At 45.4% G+C, this 19,819-nt stretch overlaps 1 protein-coding gene across 3 annotated transcripts in view; it reads right to left on the bottom strand.

The window, feature by feature from the left end:
* LOC140493467 (lysosomal acid phosphatase-like) overlaps positions 1-19,819 on the bottom strand; it is a 129,208-nt gene that overhangs the window by 3,638 nt on the left and 105,751 nt on the right. Inside the window, exon 11 of one of the 3 annotated variants that reach the window (XM_072591926.1) lies at positions 12,873-17,376. The exons of the other annotated variants lie outside the window; for them this stretch is intronic. Coding sequence (XP_072448027.1) covers positions 17,246-17,376 — 131 coding nt within the window. The 3' untranslated portion in view covers positions 12,873-17,245. Of the gene's footprint in view, positions 1-12,872; positions 17,377-19,819 lie in introns of those variants that run through there. 3 annotated transcript variants of the gene reach the window in all.

Raw genomic sequence — 19,819 nt, 5'->3', positions numbered from 1 at the left:
GCCATGCTAAATTGCACGTAGTGTTAGGTGAAGGGGTAAATGTAGGGGAATGGGTGGGTTACGTTTCGGCGGGTCGGTGTGGACTTGTTGGGCCGAAGGGCCTGTTTCCACACTGTAGGTAATCTAATCTAATCTAATGAGAGGATAGTGCAGATGGATTGGGAAATTAGCTCTTTTGCCCTTAATGGATTGTGTAGGAGTGGGCCTTATTTTGCTGCAACGTCAATTTGAAATTTATCTAACTGCTCTTATTTATATAGAATCTCTCTCCAAAATTTATGCTCTGTAACAAAAATCTAAGAGCTTCACCTATTAGTTTAAAATTCATCCACATAAAAGGTAAATACAATATTATAACAAATGTTTTGTCAAGAGAAAGTGTGAATTAAATGAAATGCCACAATCAAAATGGGCTTGTTTAGAAAGATTGTCACGAAACAATTGAACGTTGTGGTAAGTAGGTAAGTGCTGCATTTTGCTTGTTTGTTTCTTTAGATCTAGTTTTTAAAGTTTACCTTTTAGAGGGATGGCAGCGAAGGCAGTGCAATGTTCCTCTTGCAACATGTATGAGGTGAGGGATGCCATGGACGTCCCTGCTGATTACACTTGCAGGAAGTGCACCCATCTCCAGCTCCTCCAAGACCGTGTTAGGGAACTGGAGCTGGAGTTGGATGAACTTCGGATCATTCGGGAGGCAGAGGTGGTCATAGATCAGAGCTTTAGGGAAGTAGTTACTCCGAAAGTTTTAGAGAGATGGGTGACAGTGAGGGGGAGTGGGAGGAAGCAGCCAGTGCAGGGACCCCCTGCGGTCATTTCCCTCAAGAACAAGTATACCGTTTTGGATACTTGTGGGGGGGGATGACTTACCAGGGGTAAGTAACGGGGCTCAGGCCTCTGGCACGGAGTCAGTTCCCGTTGCTCAGAAGGGAAGGGTGGAGAAAGGTAGAGCGATAGTTATTGGGGACTCAATAGTGAGGGGCACAGATAGGCGGTTTTGCTGGGGCGACAGAGATTCACGATTGGTATGTTGCCTCCCAGGTGCAAGGGTACGTGACGTCTCTGATCGTGTTTTCCGGGTCCTTAAGGGGGAGGGGGAGCAGCCCCAGATCGTGGTCCACGTTGGCACCAACGACAGGTAGGAAGAGGGGTGAGGATGTTAGACAGGCTTTCAGGGAGCTAGGTTGGAAGCTCAGAGCTAGAACGAAAAGAGTTGTTGTCTCTGGTTTGTTACCCGTGCCACGTGATAGAGAGTCGAGGAATAGGGAGAGAGAACAGTTAAATGCGTGGCTACAGGGATGGTGCAGGAGGGAGGGATTACGGTTTCTGGACAACTGGGGTTCTTTCTGGGGAAGGTGGGACCTCTATAAACAGGATGGTCTACACCTGAACCTGAGGGGCACCAGTATCCTTGGGGGGGGGGGTTTGCTAGTGCTCTTTGGGAGGGTTTAAACTAACTCTGCAGGGGCATGGGAACCTAGACTGTAGCTTTAGGGTACAGGACCTTGAGTGTAGGGAGGTTAGGAACATGGCATCGAACTCGAAGGAGGGTGCCTGTAAACAGGAAGGTGGCTTGAAGTGTGTATACTTCAATGCCAGAAGTATAAGAAATAAGGTAGGTGAGCTTGCAGCGTGGGTTGGTACCTGGGACTTTGTTGTGGCCATTACAGAGACGTGGGTAGAACAGGGACAGGAATGGCTGTTGCAGGTTCCAGGGTTTGAATGTTTTAGTAGGGTCAGAGGTGGGGGTAAAAGAGGGGGAGGTGTGGCATTGCTTGTCAAAGATAGTATTACAGCAGTAGAAAGGGTGATGGAGGAAGACTTGCCATCTGAGGTAGTGTGGGCAGAGGTTAGGAATAGGAAAGGTGAGGTCACCCTGTTAGGAGTTTTCTACAGGCCTCCTAATTGTCCGAGAGAAGTAGAGGAAAGTATTGCGAGGATAATTCAGGAGAAGAGTGAAAGTAGCAGGGTGGTTGTTATGGGGGACTTTAACTTCCCAGATATTGACTGGGAAAGCTACAGCTCGAGTTCGTCAGATGGGTTGGTGTTTGTCCAATGTGTGCAGGAGGGTTTCCTGACACAATATGCAGACAGGCCAACAAGAGGTGAGGCTATACTACCCTTGATCACATTATTCCTATCCAGATGTTCATAAATCCTATCCCTTACAATTCTCTCTAAGACTTTGCCCACAACAGAAGTGAGACTCACTGGCCTAGAGTTACTCGGGCTATCCCTGCTCCCCTTCTTGAACAAGGGAACCACATTCGCTATCCTCCAGTCTTCTGGCACTTCTTTGGTTCTAGGTAATGGACCAGGCCAGGTGTTAGACTTGGAGGTAGGTGAGCACTTTGGGCACAGTGACCACAATTCAGTGACTTTTACTCTAGTGATGGAGAGGGATAAGTGTGCACTGCAGGGTAACAGTTATAGCTGGGGGCAGGGAAATTATGATGCGGTGAGGCATGACTTAGGATGCGTGGATTGGAAAAATAGGCTTCAAGGGAAGAACACAAATGATATGTGGAGATTGTTCAAGGAACAGATAATGGGTGTCCTTGATAAGTATGTACCAGTCAGGCAGGGAGTAAAGGGTCTTGTGAGGGAGCCGTGGTTTAATAAGGAATTGGAATCCCTTGTGAAAGGGAAGAGGGCGGCCTATGTAAAGATGAGGCGTGAAGGTTCAGTTGGGGCGATTGAGAGTTATAAGGTAGCCAGGAAGGATCTAAAGAGAGAGCTAAGAGCAGCGAGAAGGGGACATGAAAAGTCCTTGGTTGGTAGGATTAGGGAAAACCCAAAAGCTTTCTATAGGTATGTCAGGAATAAAAGGATGACTCGGGTAGGTATCGGTCCAGTCAAGGATAGTAGTGGGAAGTTGTGTGTGGAGGCGGAGGAGATTGGGGAGACACTAAATCAATACTTTTTGTCAGTATTCACTCAGGAACAGGACACTGTTGCTGATGTGAATATTGAGTCACAAGTGATTAGAATGGATGGCCTTGAGGTACGTAGGGAAGAGGTCTGGGGAATACTGGAAAGGATGAAAATAGATAAGTCCCCTGGGCCTGATGGCATTTATCCTAGGATCCTCTGGGAAGCTAAGGAGGAGATAGCGGAGCCATTGGCCTTGATTTTTATGTTCTCGTTGTCTACAGGAATAGTGCCAGAAGACTGGAGGATAGCGAATGTGGTCCCCTTGTTCAAGAAGGGGAGTAGGGATAGCCCGAGTAACTATAGGCCGGTGAGTCTCACTTCTGTTGTGGGCAAAGTCTTAGAGGGAATTGTAAGGGATAGGATTTATGAACATCTGGATAGGAATAATGTGATCAAGGATAGTCAGCATGGTTTTGTGAAGGGCAGGTCGTGCCTCACAAACCTTATTGAGTTCTTTGAGAAGGTGACTAAGGAAGTGGACGAGGGTAAAGCAGTAGATGTGGTGTATATGGATTTTAGCAAGGCGTTCGATAAGGTACCCCATGGCAGGCTAATGCAAAAACTACGGAGGTATGGCATTGAGGGTGCATTAGAGGTTTGGATTAGGAATTGGCTGGCTGGAAGAAGACCGAGGGTAGTAGTTGATGGTAAAGGTTCATCTTGGAGTGCAGTTACTAGCGGTGTTCCACAAGGATCTGTTTTGGGACCATTGCTATTTGTCATTTTTATAAATGACCTGGAGGAGGGGCTTGAAGGCTGGGTGAGCAAGTTTGCGGATGATACGAAAGTCGGTGGAGTTGTGGACAGCGAAGAAGGATGTGACAGGTTACAGCGGGATATAGATAAGTTGCAGAGCTGGGCAGTAAGGTGGCAAATGGAATTCAATGTAGCTAAGTGTGAAGTCATTCACTTTGGTAGGAGTAACAAGAAGATGGATTACTGGGCTAATGGTAGACTACTTGGTAGCGTGGATGAGCAGAGGGATCTTGGTCCATGTACACAGATCTTTGAAAGTTGCCACCCAGGTAAATAGTGCGGTAAATAGTATGGTGTACTGGGCTTTATTGGTAGAGGAATTGAGTTCCGGAGTCCTGAGGTCATGTTGCAGTTGTATAAGACTCTGGTGCGGCCTCATCTGGAGTATTTGTGTGCAGTTTTGGTTGCTATATTGTAGGAAGGATGTGGAGGCATTGGAACGAGTGCAGAGGAGGTTTACCAGGATGTTGCCTGGCATGGTAGGAAGATCGTATGAGGAAAGGCTGAGGTACTAGGGGCTTTTCTCATTGGAGAAAAGAAGGTTTAGGGGAGATTTGATAGAGGTGTACAAGATGATTAGGGGTTTAGATAGGGTTTACAGTGAGAACCTTTTTCCGCTAATGAAGTCAGCTGTTACTAGGGGACACAGCTTTAAATTAAGGGGTGGTAGGTATAGGACAGATGTTAGGGGTAGATTTTTTTACTCAGCAGGTTGAGAGTTCATGGAATGCCCTGCCAGTAGCAGTGGTGGACTCTCCCTCTTTATGGTCATTTAAGCGGGCATTGGACAAGCATATGGAGGTTATTGGGCTAGTGTAGGTTAGGTAGGCTTCGGTTGGCGCAACATCGAGGGCTGAAGGGCCTGTACTGCGCTGTATTTTTCTATGTTCTATGAAACCTCTTACATTTAATTATGACTGTGATAAAAAGGAATTTTGAGAGGAAATATTTCTTTTATTTCAGGAGAGGTGTGAAAATGGTTTGTTATTATTAAGGAAATTGGAATTTAAAGTAGAGGTAAAATAAACTGTGGTTTTTGTTCAGTGATGGTAACTTGTTTGTAAAGAGGTAAGAAATTTATTAGACTAAAGACAGCAATTCCATGAAATCACATGATGCAAGTACCTAATAGGATGGTGTTAATTGATAGTGAGCTTACATTCTGCATTTTACGGCATACAGAAAAAAATCTGATCAGGCTCACTCATATTGAGTTTATTTCAGCAAATTAGGGTCTTCAGTTCAAAGAGCAGTTTCATCCCAGCAAATGTTTGATATTTAGAAACTGTAGACTTTGGAGAGGTGAGTTTGTAAACCTTCCAACGTGAGAGACTGTCAGAACAGAAAGAACAATCCAGACCCTTCAAATTGGAAAGAAAACTCAACCATCAAAACTGGACAATCATTCCCAGTGAAATAGCACTTGCATCTGTAAAGGATATTGCACATTTAACAAGGCTAAATTTTTCTTTTTGTCTGCTACATAAAGACATTCCTAAACTGTCTCATGTATATAGATTAGATTAGATTACTTACAGTGTGGAAACAGGCCCTTCGGCCCAACAAGTCCACACCGACCTGCTGAAGCATAACCCACCCATACCCCTACATTTACCCCTTACCTAACACTACGGGCGATTTAGCATAGCCAATTCACCTGACCTGCACATTTTTGGACTGTGGGAGGAAACCCACACTGACTGTGTGGAGTTTGCACGTTCTCCCCAGTGTCTGTCTCTGGTGCTGTGCCACTGTGCTGCCCACAAATAATATAGTTGTTTACTTCTTGAGAAATAATGATATGTGCGATTAAAATCTTTAACTGTGGGTGCAGAAACAGGTCACTTGGAACTTCATGCCTAATCTGTACCTGAACTCTGCTAATTCACCATTACCCCCTTGATAACATCACCCAATAAAGGTCTAATTGACATATGTATTAGCAGCTTTTTTGTGAATTTGTTTGTTAAAGTCACTGAATACAGACACGCAATGTTACCAATCACCACTGTAACGTAACCTGTAAAACTTAAACTTGGGCTCTACCAACTGGGTTTCACTCTGGGCTCTCTCTTAGCTAGTATTACTTTCAGCTGGGATCACAACAGTAGAACAGCTCTCCAGATGATGGCAGCACCCTATCAAGAACCACTCTAAACACAAAATAAGCAAACCTATGCCTTCCCTTTTTTAACATGCAAAATCAGAAGTAAAAGCAAAGTTATATGTCATTCTGACACTGCTTATGCAATAGACCCTTCAAAACCAGAATTTCTGTGCCCTAACTGCTCAAGAACCTGTTAATAGAGAACTGGCCTCTTCAGTCACTGATGACCACGGCCAACCATCTTAGGGACAAGCCCTCCGCAGAGCTTCACCTGCTATGAACCTGACTCATTATCCTTCACCGATCATAGAACATAGAACATAGAACATAGAACAATACAGCACAGAACAGGCCCTTCGGCCCACGATGTTGTGCCGAACTTCTATCCTAGATTAAGCACCCATCCATGTACCTATCCAAATGCCGCTTAAAGGTCGCCAATGAATCTGACTCTACCACTCCCACGGGCAGCGCATTCCATGCCCCCACCACTCTCTGGGTGAAGAACCCACCCCTGACATCTCCCCTATACCTTCCACCCTTCACCTTAAATTTATGTCCCCTTGTAACACTCTGTTGTACCCGGGGAAAAAGTTTCTGACTGTCTACTCTATCTATTCCTCTGATCATCTTATAAACCTCTATCAAGTCACCCCTCATCCTTCGCCGTTCCAACGAGAAAAGGCCGAGAACTCTCAACCTATCCTCGTATGACCTACTCTCCATTCCAGGCAACATCCTGGTAAATCTTCTCTGCACCCTCTCCAAAGCTTCCACATCTTTCCTAAAGTGAGGCGACCAGAACTGCACACAGTACTCCAAATGTGGCCTAACCAAAGTCCTGTACAGCTGCAACATCACCTCACGACTCTTGAATTCAATCCCTCTGCTAATGAACGATAATACTCCATAGGCCTTCTTACAAACTCTATCCACCTGAGTGGCAACCTTCAAAGATCTATGTACATAGACCCCAAGATCCCTCTGTTCCTCCACCTGACCAAGAACCCTACCATTAACCCTGTATTCCGCATTCTTATTTGTTCTTCCAAAATGGACAACTTCACACTTGGCAGGGTTGAACTCCATCTGCCACTCCTCAGCCCAGCTCTGCATCATATCTAAGTCCCTCTGCAGCCGACAACAGCCCTCCTCACTGTCCACAACTCCACCTATCTTTGTATCATCTGCAAATTTACTGACCCACCCTTCGACTCCCTCATCTAAGTCATTAATAAAAATTACAAACAGCAGAGGGCCCAGAACTGATCCCTGCGGAACTCCACTTGTAACTGGACTCCATGCTGAATATTTACCATCTACCACCACTCTCTGACTTCGACCGGTTAGCCAGTTTTCTATCCAATTGGCCAAATTTCCCTCTATCCCATGCCTCCTGACTTTCCGCATAAGCCTACCATGGGGAACCTTATCAAATGCCTTACTAAAATCCATGTACACTACATCCACTGCTCTACCCTCATCCACATGCTTGGTCACCTCCTCGAAGAATTCAATAAGACTTGTAAGGCAAGACCTACCCTTCACAAATCCGTGCTGGCTGTCCCTAATCAAGCAGTGCCGTTCCAGATACTCGTAAATCCTATCCCTCAGTACCCTTTCCATTACTTTGCCTACCACAGAAGTAAGACTAACTGGCCTGTAATTCCCGGGGTTATCCCTATTCCCTTTTTTGAACAGGGGCACAACATTCGCTACTCTCCAGTCCCCTGGTACCACCCCCGTTGCCAGTGAAGACGAGAAGATCATTGCCAACGGTACTGCAATTTCCTCTCTTGCTTCCCACATAATCCTAGGATATATCCCGTCAGGCCCGGGGGACTTGTCTATCCTCAAGTTGTTCAAAATGTCCAACACATCTTCCTTCCTAACAGATATCTCTTCTAGCTTATCAGTCCGTTTCACACTCTCCTCTTCAACAATACAGTCCCTCTCGTTCGTAAATACTGAAGAGAAGTACTTGTTCAAGACCTCTCCTATCTCTTCCGACTCAATACACAGTCTCCCACCACTGTCCTTGATCGGACCTACCCTCGTTCTCGTCATTCTCAGGTTTCTCACATACGCATAGAATGCCTTGGGGTTATCCTTGATCCTATCCGCCAGGGATTTTTCATGCCCTCTCTTAGCTCTCCTAATCCCTTTCTTCAGGTCCCTTCTGGCTATCCTGTATCCCTCCACTGCTCTGTCTGAACCTTGTTTCCTCAACCTTATGTAAGCCTCCTTCTTCCTCTTTACTAGACATTCAACCTCCCTCGTCAACCAAGGCTCCCTCACACGACCATTTCTTTCCTGCCTGATCGGTACATACATATCAAGGACACGTCGTATCTGCTCCTTGAAAAAGTCCCACATTTCCACCACATCCTTCCCTGACAGCCTATGCTCCCAACGTATGCTCCTCAAATCCTGTCTTACAGCATCGTAATTTCCCTTCCCCCAATTGTAAAAACTTCCTTGTTGTGTGCACCTATCCCTCTCCATAACCAAGGTGAAAGTGACAGAATTGTGGTCGCCATCACCAAAATGTTCACCCACTAACAAGCCCACCACTTGTCCCGGTTCGTTACCGAGTACCAAATCCAATATGGCCTCCCCTCTGGTTGGACAATCTACATACTGCGTTAGAACGTGAAATCCCCGGTTGGTGATTTTAGAATAAGAGGAGAATGTCTAACAGGCAGTATCTGTCTGACAGACAGACAAATATCTGCTAACGCTGACCTGGGATCAGACAGAAACCCTTGATTTTGTGTAACACTTTGTGGCTGGCAGAGAGATTGCCTTGATATTGAGAAGAATAAACACCAACAGCGTATGAGATGTATAAATCAGACATTATTAAAAGTTTATCCGTTGACCAGCAGCATAGTGCAATACATCAGATTTCACTGAATTACAACATTAGTGACATTACTACAATTGAATACAAAAATAAAAAACCATGATATATTGCTTTCGCTTTATACCTTTCTGGATATTTATCGCTGGCTGGGTTCAGCTGTCACACATTATCTTTGGAGCTGTGCCTCCGATAGGATCAGAAAATGGCACCAGCCAAACCTGTGACAATCTTCAAAGGCATTCAGGAAATGCAATCAAGTTTAATGATTCAGTCCTGATGGTGGCCAATACATAACTGGAATTAATTTTACAATTAATTTAGATTAGATTAGATTAGATTACTTACAGTGTGGAAACAGGCCCTTCGGCCCAACAAGTCCACACCGCCCCGCCGAAGCACAACCCAGCCATACCCCTACATTTACCCCTTACCCAACACTACAGGCAATTTAGCATGGCCAATTCACCTGACCTACACATCTTTGGACTGTAGGAGGAAACCGGAGCACCCGGAGGAAACCCACGCAGACACGGGGAGAACGTGCAAACTCCACAGAGAGAGTCGCCTGAGGCGGGAATTGAACCCGGGACTCTGGTGCTGTGAGGCAGCAGTGCTAACCACTGTGCCACCGTGCCGCCCACTGGATAATACTTCAATATTTTTGTCAACTTAAAAACAAACCCTCCTCCACAGAAAGCAGCAGGCAGAAAAGTGGTGAGAACAAAAACCTGGAAGGAAAGTTCAAATATCCAACATCTGAAACATATCAGACATCTGAAACGTATGGAGAAAGGTTGCAAATTTGCAAGGTCCAGAGGTTTAGAGAGGAAATCTCAAGAGTTTAGACTAGAACAGTCAACAGTAAGACAAAGGGAGCTGGATAATTTAAGAAAAACCCTTGAGCTGGTAAAATAGTGATGGGGCTCGTGGGACTGGATGAGATTAGCATGAAATGGGATTTTAGAACATAGAACATTACAGCGCAGTACAGGCCCTTTGGACTGCGATGTTGCACTGACCTGTCATACTAATCTGAAGCCCATCTAACCTACACTATTCCATGTACAGTGTGGAAACATATGCTTGTCCAATGACGACTCAAAGTTGTCAAATCTACTACCGTTGCAGGCAAAGCATTCCATACCCTCACTACTCTCGGAGTAAAGAAACTACCTCTGACATCTGTCCTATATCTATCACCCCTCAATTTAAAGCTATGCCCCCTCGTGCTCGCTGTCACCATACTTGGAAAAAGGCTCTCCCTGTCCAGCCTATCTAACCCTCTGATTATCTTATATGTCTCTACCTCTCAACCTTCTTCTCTCTAACGAAAACAGCCTCAAGTCCCTCAGCCTTTCCTCATAAGACCTCCCCTCCATACCAGGCAACATCCTGGTAAATCTCCTCTGCACCCTTTCCAAAGCTTCCATATCCTTCTTATAATGGGTGACCAGAACCGTACACAATACTCCAAGTGCAGCCGCACCAGAGTTTTGTACAGCTGCAGCATAACCTCATGATTCCGGAACTCGATCCCTCCTCTATTAATAAAAGCTAAAACACTGTATGCCTTCTTAACAACGCTGTCAACCTGGGTGGCAACTTTCAAGGATCTGTGTACCTGGACACCGAGATCTCATCTACACTACCAAGAATCTTACCATTAGCCCTTTTGCATTCCGATTACTCCGACCAAAGTGAATCACCTCACACTTGTCCGCATTAAACTCCATTTGCCACCTCTCAGCCCAGCTCTGCAGCTTATCTAGATCTCTCTGTAACCTACATCACTATCCACAACTCCACCGACCTTAGTGTCATCTGCAAATTTACTAACCCACCCTTCTACACCCTCCTCCAGGTCGTTTATAAAATGACAAACAGCAGTGGACCCAACACTGACCCTTGCAGTACACCACTGGTAACTGGACTCCAGGATGAACATTTCCCATCAACCACCACCCTCTGTCTTCTTTCAGCAAGCCAATTACTGATCCAAACTGCTATATCTCCCGCAATCCCATTCCTCCACATTTTGTACAATAGACTACTGTGGGAAACCTGATCGAACGACTTGCTGAAATCCATATACACCACATCAACCCGGTTTACTCTCATCTACCTGTTTGGTCACCTTCTCAAAGAACTCAATAAGGTTTGTGAGGCACGACCTACCCTTCACAAAACCGTGCTGACTATCCCTAATCAAATTATTCTTTTCTAGATGATTATAAATCCTATCTCTTATAACCTTTTCCAACACTTTACCAACAACTGAAGTAAGGCTCACTGGTCTATAATTACCAGGGTTGTCTCTACTACCCTTCTTGGACAGGGGAACCACATTTGCTATCCTCCAGTCTTCTGGCACTATTCCTGTAGACAATGACGATTTAAAGATCAATGTCAAAGGCTCGGCAATCTCCTCCCTGGCTTCCCAGAGGATCCTAGGATAAATCCCATCCGGCCCAGGGGACTTATCTATTTTCACACTCTGCAGGATTTTTAATACCTCTTCCTTGTGAACCTCAATCCCATCTAGTCTAGTAGCCTGTATCTCAGTATTCTCGACAATGTTGTCATTTTCTAGAGTGAATACTGTCGAAAAGTATTTATTAGGTGCTTCCCCTATCTCCTCTGACTCCACACACAACTTCCCACTACTATCGTTGATTGGCCTTAATCTTACTCTCGTCATTCTTTTATTCCTTAAACCCTAATGCTTTGTATAGGTATTTATGCTGATCCGATAACACAAGGATGCAATTTTTTTTTGATAGCGATTTTGCTGGACTGGGAGCACAGGATGGGTGTGAGCTGGAACAGCAGATTTAGATGAGCTGAAACCTGTGATGCACTTGAATAGTCAAGCTAGCAAAGATTTTTGGTGAAGGTTTCAAAAGCAGTTGACTAGATATGACTAGATAGGTGTGAATAGAATCAGGCGGGTGTATCCATCCATGGGGTCAGAGAGTATGAGTGAAAATGTGGTCAATTTATGAAAGGCTGCTGAGAAGGATGGTGAAGTATAGTTTACCTTGGTCAGTCACAGAGCATGTAATTTCTGACTTAGGACTCTTTCTTGCTGTGGACACAGTGTAAAGCCAGTGGATATGTTCAACTATGGAGTTAAAGATGTGACAGCACATTCAAGGAGGAACAGTAAATTACAAATGGGAATGATTTGTGCGATTAAAATCTTTAACTGTGGTGCAGAAACAGGCCACTTGGAACTTCATGGCTAATTTGTACCTGAACTCTGCTGACTCACCATTACCCCCTTGATAACATCACCCAATAAAAATCTATCGATTACAGTTCTGAAAGGTCTAATTGACATATGCATCAACAGCTGTTTGGGGGGGGGGGGGGGGGGGGTGGTGGAGAGTTACTCCTCTCCCTGAGTAAATGTACTTCATGGTGGAAAGCTTAGCTTTAATTCTGAGATTCTGTCAGTTGTTCTGAACTCACTGACAGAGGTAATGGTTTCTCTGTATGTAATGAAGGAGGGCAAACCTTTATTTCAAAGTGAATGAAGTACAAAAATAGGGAGGTTTAGCTAAAACTATACAAGGTATGAGTCAGCCCACAGCTGGTCTGACCAGTGAATAGTAAACAGTTTTGGTCCCCTTATCTGAAGAGAGATATATCAGCAATGGAGGCATTCCAGAGAAGACTCAGTAGGTGGATACTGAAAATGGAGGGACTTTCTTAAGAGGAGACATTGAGTAAGTTGGGCCTGTACATGTTGAAATTTAGAAGAATGACCTTATTGAAACATAAGATGCTCAGGGGAGGTGGCAAGGTAGGTGCGGATTTTCTTTTTCTCTTCTGGAAGATTTTCAGCATAAAGGGGTCACACATTAAAGATAAGGAGGGATTTCTTTCCTCAAAAGAATCTGAGGAATTCTTTACCACAGACAGCTGTGAAGTTGGATTGTTAAGTATATTCACAGTTGAGATAGACTTTTCATCAGTAAAGGAATCAAGGTGAGAGGAAAAGGCAGGAAAGTGGATTTGAGAATTATCAGATGATCTGTTGTTGTGGTTCTGTTCGCCGAGCTGGGAATTTGTGTTGCAGACGTTTTGTCCCCTGTCTAGGTGATATCCTCAGTGCTTGGGAGCCTCCTGTGAAGCGCTTCTGTGATGTTTCCTCCAGCATTTATAGTGATTTGTCTCTGCCGCTTCCGGTTGTCAGTTCCAGCTGTCCGCTGCAGTGGCTCTAGGGAATTCCTAGAGGCATGGCACTCATCCACAGATTCAATCAATAAACACATCGACCTGGACCCAATATACCGGCCACTGCAACGGACAGCTGGAACTGACAACCGGAAGCAGCAGAAACAAATCACTACAAATGCCGGAGGAAAGATCACAGAAGCGCTTCACAGGAGGCTCCCAAGCACTGAGGATGTCACCTAGACAGGGGACGAAACGTCTGCAACACAAATTCCCAGCTCAGTGAACAGAACCACAACAATGAGCGCCCGAGCTACAAATCTTCTCCCAAACTTTGATTATCAGATGATCTCATTGAACAGTAGTGTAGTCTCATTAAGCTAAATGTCCTACTTCTCCTCTGCATCTTATGGTCTTATTGAGATCCCATTAATTATTTTAGTTATTAAAATACATCTTTTTAATGGACCAACTACTCTTTGTTTAATAAATCAGCTAGTGTTATGACATGGAACATGATTGAGAACAACAATGTGGCCTTTTACAACATCTGACTGAGGCACAGTGGCAAGAATACAACTACAGAAAGGTGACAGCAGAGAAACTAAGATAAACAATGAACTGTTAATACTGGAGAACTTGTTCTGAGATGGAACAGTGACAGAGCACCAAGCACTCAGGCACACTATATGGAGCAGATTAATCCACTGGCCAACCAGGAATAGCTGACAGACCAGCTAGGAGGAAAAAGGAAGCATGTATGAAGTCGAGGTGACTGAAGACAGACGAAGCTTTGGAAGAATACTGGGAACGTAGGACCAATCTGAATTAAGAGGGCGAAAAGGGGTCATGAAATATCTTTAGCAAACAGGGTTAAGGAAAATCCTAAAGCTTTTTATTCATATATAAGGAGCAAGAAGGTAACTAGGGAAAAGGTTGGCCCACTCAAGGACAGAGGAGGGAGGTTATGCGTAGAGTCAGAGAAAACGGGTGAGATTCTTAATGAATACTTTGCATTGGTATTCACTGAGGAGAAGGACATGACAGATGTTGAGGTTAGGGAGAGATTAGATTAGATTAGATTACTTACAGTGTGGAAACAGGCCCTTCGGCCCAACAAGTCCACACCGCCCCGCCGAAGCGCAACCCACCCATACCCCTACATCTAACCCTTACCTAAGACTACGGGCAATTTAGCATGGCCAATCCACCTGACCTGCACATCTTTGGAGTGTGGGAGGAAACCGGAGCACCCGGAGGAAACCCACGCAGACACGGGGAGAACGTGCAAACTCCACACAGTCAGTCGCCTGAGGCGGGAATTGAACCCGGGTCTCTGGCGCTGTGAGGCAGCAGTGCTAACCACTGTACCACCGTGCCGCCCAATGTTTGATTACTCTCGGTCAAGTCGGCATAAGGAGGGAGGAAGTGTTGGGCGTTTTAAAAGCCATTAAGTTGGACAAGTCCCGTTCGGATGGGATCTATCCCAAGTTACTGAGGGAAATGAGAGGGGAAATAGATGGAGCCTAAACAGATATCTTTGTGGCATCCTTGAACACAGTGAGGTCCCAGAGGACTGGAGAATTACTAATGTTGTCCCCTTGCTTAAGAAAGTTAGTAGGGATAATCCAGATAATTACAGACCTGTGAGCCTGACACCAGTGGTATCGAAGCTGCTAGAGAAAATATGGAGGGATAGGATCTATTTACATTTGGAAGAAAATGGGTTTATAAGCAGCGTGGTTTTGTGCGGGGAAGGTCATGTCTTACAAACTTAATAGAATTCTTTGAGGAAGTGACCAAGTTGATTGATGAGGGAAGGACTGTAGGTGTCATATAAATGGAATTCAGTAAGGCATTTGATAAGGTTCTCCATGGTAGGCTGATGGAGAAAGTGAAGTCGCATGGGGTCCAGGGTGTACTACCTAGATGGATAAAGAACTGGCTGGACAACAAGAGACAGAATGTAGTAATGGAAGGGAGTTTCTCAAAATGGAGAACTGTGACCAGTGGTGTTCCTCAGGGATCTGTGTTGGGACCATTGTTGTTTGTGATATACATAAAAGATCTAGAGGAAGGTATAGGTGATCTGATTAGCAAGTTTGCAGATGACACTAAGATTAGTGGAGTAGCAGATAGTGAAGGGGACTGTCAGAGAATACAGCAGAATATAGGTGGATTGGAGAGTTGGGCGGAGAAATGGTAGATGGAGTTCAATCCGGGCAATTGCTTGGTGATGCATTTTGGAAGATCCAATTCAAGAGTGAACTATATGGTAACTGGAAAAGTCCTGGGGAGAATTAGTGTACAGACAGATCTGGGTGTTCAGGTCCATTGTTCCCTGAAGATGGCAACGCAGGTCAATAGAGTGGTCAAGAAGGCATATGGTATGCTTTCCTTCATCAGACGGGGTAGTGTGTACAAGGATTGGCAAGTCATGTTACAGTTGTTTAGGACTTTAGTTCAGCCACATTTGGAATACGGTGTACAGTTCTGGTCACCACATTACCAAAAGGATGTGACTACTTTGGAGACAGAGGAAAGGAGGTTCAACAGGATGTTGTATGGTATGGAGGGCACGAGCTATGAAGAGAGGTTGAGTAGATTAGCATTATTTTCATTAGAAAGATGGAGGTTGAGGGGGGACATGATTGAGGTCTACAAAATCATGTGAGGTATAGACAGGGTGGATAGCAGGAAGCTTTCTCCCAGAATGGGGAATTACTAGGGGTCACGAGTTCAATGCGAGAGGGGAAAAGTTTAGGGGAGATATGCGTGGAAAGTTCTTTACTCAGAGGGGTGCGGGTGCCTGGAATGCGTCACTAGTGGAGGTGGTAGAGACAGACACGATATGTCATTTAAGATGTATCTAGACAGATAAATGAATGGGCAGGGAGCAGAAGGATATAGACCCTTAGAAAATAGGCAACAGGTTTAGATCGAGGATCTGGATCAGCGCAGCTTGGAAGGTTGAAGGGCCTGTTCCTGTGCTGTCACTTTCTTTGTTCTTTGAGTGCTGAACAAGACAGTCTGGAGTTCGGACTTCAGTTCGAGAGTATTGCATTGCATTGCCACACTGCTGCAATCTTACAGTGACAGTGTCATTCCAACATGCTCCTTTCATATAACATAAGGTAGGATCCCAGCAGGGGCTGGTTTCCCACAAGGTCGTGCATAGTGGAAACAGGGCTAGTCATTGGTGTCAGGGCAGGCTCTTCCCAAGTGACCAAGAGTCCTCAAAGATACTCAAATAAAATGGCACGAAGGGAAAAGTACAGAAAGCAACTGCTAATGCTGTAGTTTGATAAAAATGTTCATGTTATGGGATCATAAACAAGGAGCTAATTTTTTTCAGCTCATTTTTTGCTTACTGCTCAAACATGTTTTCCCAATATATTGTCAGTTTCCTTGTTTCGCAAAATTAAAATTATGGCCATTGTTAATTGTGTCAAGTCAAGCTACAATCTGTTAGCAATGTCATGTCCAAACAACCCTTCAGTGCAGCCACCTCAGAGGCTTGTTGGAGGAGTACTTTTGAGATCCACAGTGAAGCTCACTGCAGGTCTAATAATCGCCACTTACACAGCACATAGCACATCCAAAGTTAAAGTCCAACTCCAGTGTCCTGAGGGAGACCTCAGCCAGAGGAAGTTTTACAAGGAGGGATCAAATATTAGTCCAAGTGATGCTTTTTCAGGAGGAGACATTTAGAAGGAAATTTCAAAACGTGGAGTCTTGGTGTTTGAAAACATGACCCCAACTGGGAGGATACTCAAAGGGACAAAGTAAGAAATGGAGAGTTGAGATTTTTGGGGGTTATTGAGCTTGAGAAAGTTACACACATAGGAAGGGGAAAGATGCCATTAAGTGGTGCATACAAAGGGATGAGAAACTGTAAATTCAAAGCATTAGTGGACCCTAGTGTCACACAGAAGTGCATCAGCATAGATGGAGCTGGTAATGTTAAAGGCATTAGGTGAGGGGATATTGCAACCAAAAAAACTAAGACAAAGACAGAGAAAGACAATGTTAGAGAGGTGAAAATAGGCAATCTTTATGGCAGAGAGGACAGAAGGTATGAAAGTAACATCCTGTGGCAGCCAGTACCACATAAGGCTCCCCACTCAAAGTGTGGGTCAGCAACAAAGAGTGAAGCAGGTGGGGGATGGCATTGGAGTCAAGGGTAGGGTTGGTCCAATCACCGATTACAAAAATAAGGAATGTACCCCACAACCTCAATGATAATAATAAAACAAAACAAATTTCTTAGCTAAGTACAAAACACTCAATTCAAAGCAAGCTTGCCCTTTCCAGTCAGTAATTAGAAGTCTGATAATTTAGCAAGGAAGTGGTTAAATCAGTCAATCTTCCTCCAAGCTATGGTGTGGCAGCAATGCCATTGACTGTCAGGCCAGCTCCTCGCTATTGGAAGGAACTCTGTGATGGTGAGTCTTCCGCTTCCAGAAGCAGTACAGGGCAATCAGCATCAAGATCAGCAATAGCAGGCAGACGGACAATACTGCAATCACAATCCTCTCTGCAAAACAGACAGACCATAAGGGAGGTTTTTAAACATTCAGAACCAGCTCAACGTTTCAGAGAGTAATCATTGTCTTTCAGACGCCTGCTGACCTCCCTAGTTAGTGTAAAAGAACCCCTGGCCCCATTGGACATCCAACAGCAGATTTGCATGCAGAGGGTGGAACGTGTATGGAATGAGCTGCCAGAGGAAGTGGTGGAGGCTGGTACGATTGCAACATTTAAAAGGCAGGAAGGGTTTTGAGGGACATGGGCCGAGTACTGGCAGGTGAGTCTAGATTGGGTTGGGATATCTGGTTGGCATCGACCGAAGGGTCTGTTTCCATGCTGTACATCTCTATGACTCTATGACTCAACTGGAGGGATCAGTCCAGCAGCATAGCCAATATCTATTCTTCATCCGAGTCCCTGAAGCAGCATATCACATCATCATTGTTAGGATCTTGTACTAATTGACAGCTACAGCTGACAACTGTGACTGGACTGCAAAGAAGTATTTAAACCACTGTGGCAGGGTGTTGGGAACCAGAAGGGTAGGGCAATAGATGCAGAAATTGAGGGGGAAGTAGAAACCAAGGCAAACATGACTAAGTATAGGAGAAAGTGAGGACTCCCTGATGACGGGCTTATGCCCGAAACATCAATTCTTCTGCTCCTCGGATGCTGCCTGACCTGATGTGTTTTTCCAGTACCACACTCTTGATGAAGAATAGGCAGAGAAACACTGCTGAAAAGAGCAGGGGAGATGGTCTTAAATGCACATGTTTCAATGTGAGAAGTTTAATAGCCAAGGTAGATGAACTCAGAGTTTTGGTTCGTGCTTGGAACTACTTGGACATTATTGCGATTACGGAGACTTGGCTGAAAGAGGGACAGGAGTGGCAGCTGAATGCCCCAGGATTCAGATGTTTCAGGTGTGATACAAAGGGAGGTAAAAGGGATGGGGGGGGGGAAGTTGCATTATTGGTAAAGGAGTATCTCATAACTGTACTGGGGGAGGATACATCAGAGGATACAGTGAGGCAACATAGATAGAACTCAGGAATAGGTGAAACCACACTGCTAAGGGTATACTACAGGCCTGCCAACAGCCAGCAGAAGAGATAGGACAGAATATGTAGACAGATTTTGGAAAGATGCAAAAACAGCAAGGTTGTTGTGGTGGGTTATTTTAACTTCCCCTATATTGACTGGGACTCACTTCATGCTAGGAGCTTGGATGGGGCAAAACTTGTCGAAGAGAGTGTTGTTGGAAACGCATAATTATAAGCCGAAGTAGTGGAGGGAAAGTGGGGAATGGTGCCAGTCTAGTTGCTGAAGATGGACTGTTCCACGTACCCGACAAAGAGACAGGCATAGCTGGGGCCCACTGCCATTTTGATCTGACCTACCTGTCCATCTCCCTTCCCACCTATCCACTCCACCCGCCCCTCTAATCTATCACCTTCATCTTCACCTCCATCTACCTATCGCATTCTCAGCTATCTTACCCCTCCCAGTCCCACCCCCTTCCCATTTATCTCTTAGCCCCCTTGGGCCACCCCTTCATTCCTGATGAAGAGGTTATTGCCCTAAGCATCGATTTTCCTGCTCCTCTGATGCTGTGCTTTTCCAGCACCACATTCTTCGCCTCCGATCTGTAGTCCTTTCTCACAGGATGTAAACAGTTCCACCAGGGAAGAGGTTATTCTGGGCTGATAATGTGTTGCTGGAAAAGCGCAACAGGTCAGGCAGCATCCAAGGAGGAGAATCAATGTTTTGGGCATGAGCCCTTCTTCAGGAATGAGGAAGGTGTGCCAAGCAGGCTAAGATAAAAGGTAGGGAGGAGGGACTTGGGGGAGGGGCGTTGGGAATGCGATAGGTGGAAGGAGGTTAAGGTGAGGGTTATAGGCCGGAGTGGGGGTGGGAGCGGTGAGGTCAGGAAGAAGATTGCAGGTTAGGAAGGCGGTGCTGAGTTTGAGGGGTTTGACTGAGACAAGGTGGGGGGAGGGGAAATGAGGAAACTGGAGAAATCTGAGTTCATCCCTTGTGGTTGGAGGGTTCCTAGGCGGAAGATGAGGCGCTCTTCCTCCAGGCATCGTGTTGCCATGGTCTGGCGATGGAGGAGGCCAAGGACCTGCATGTCCTTGGCGGAGTGGGAGGTTGGGTTGGTTGGTCCGGGTATCCCAGAGGTGTTCTCTGAAACGTTCTGCAAGTAGGCGGCCTGTCTCCCCAATGTAGAGGAGGCCACATCGTGTGCAGCAGATGCAGTAAGTGATGTGTGTGGAGGTGCAGGTGAATTTGTGGCGGATATGGAAGGATCCCTTGGGACCTTGGAGGGAAGTAAGGGGGGAGGTGTGGGCGCAAGTTTTGCATTTCTTGTGGTTGCAGGGGAAGGTGCCGGGAGTGGAGGTTGGGTTGGTGGGAGGGTGTGGACCTGAAGAGGGTGTCACGGAGGGAGT

Source organism: Chiloscyllium punctatum, chromosome 22 (genome assembly GCF_047496795.1).
Source record: "Chiloscyllium punctatum isolate Juve2018m chromosome 22, sChiPun1.3, whole genome shotgun sequence".
Lineage (NCBI taxonomy): Eukaryota > Metazoa > Chordata > Chondrichthyes > Orectolobiformes > Hemiscylliidae > Chiloscyllium > Chiloscyllium punctatum.
The sequence above is the reverse complement of the archived record's forward strand: the minus strand, read 5'-3'. Positions and strand labels throughout refer to the sequence as shown.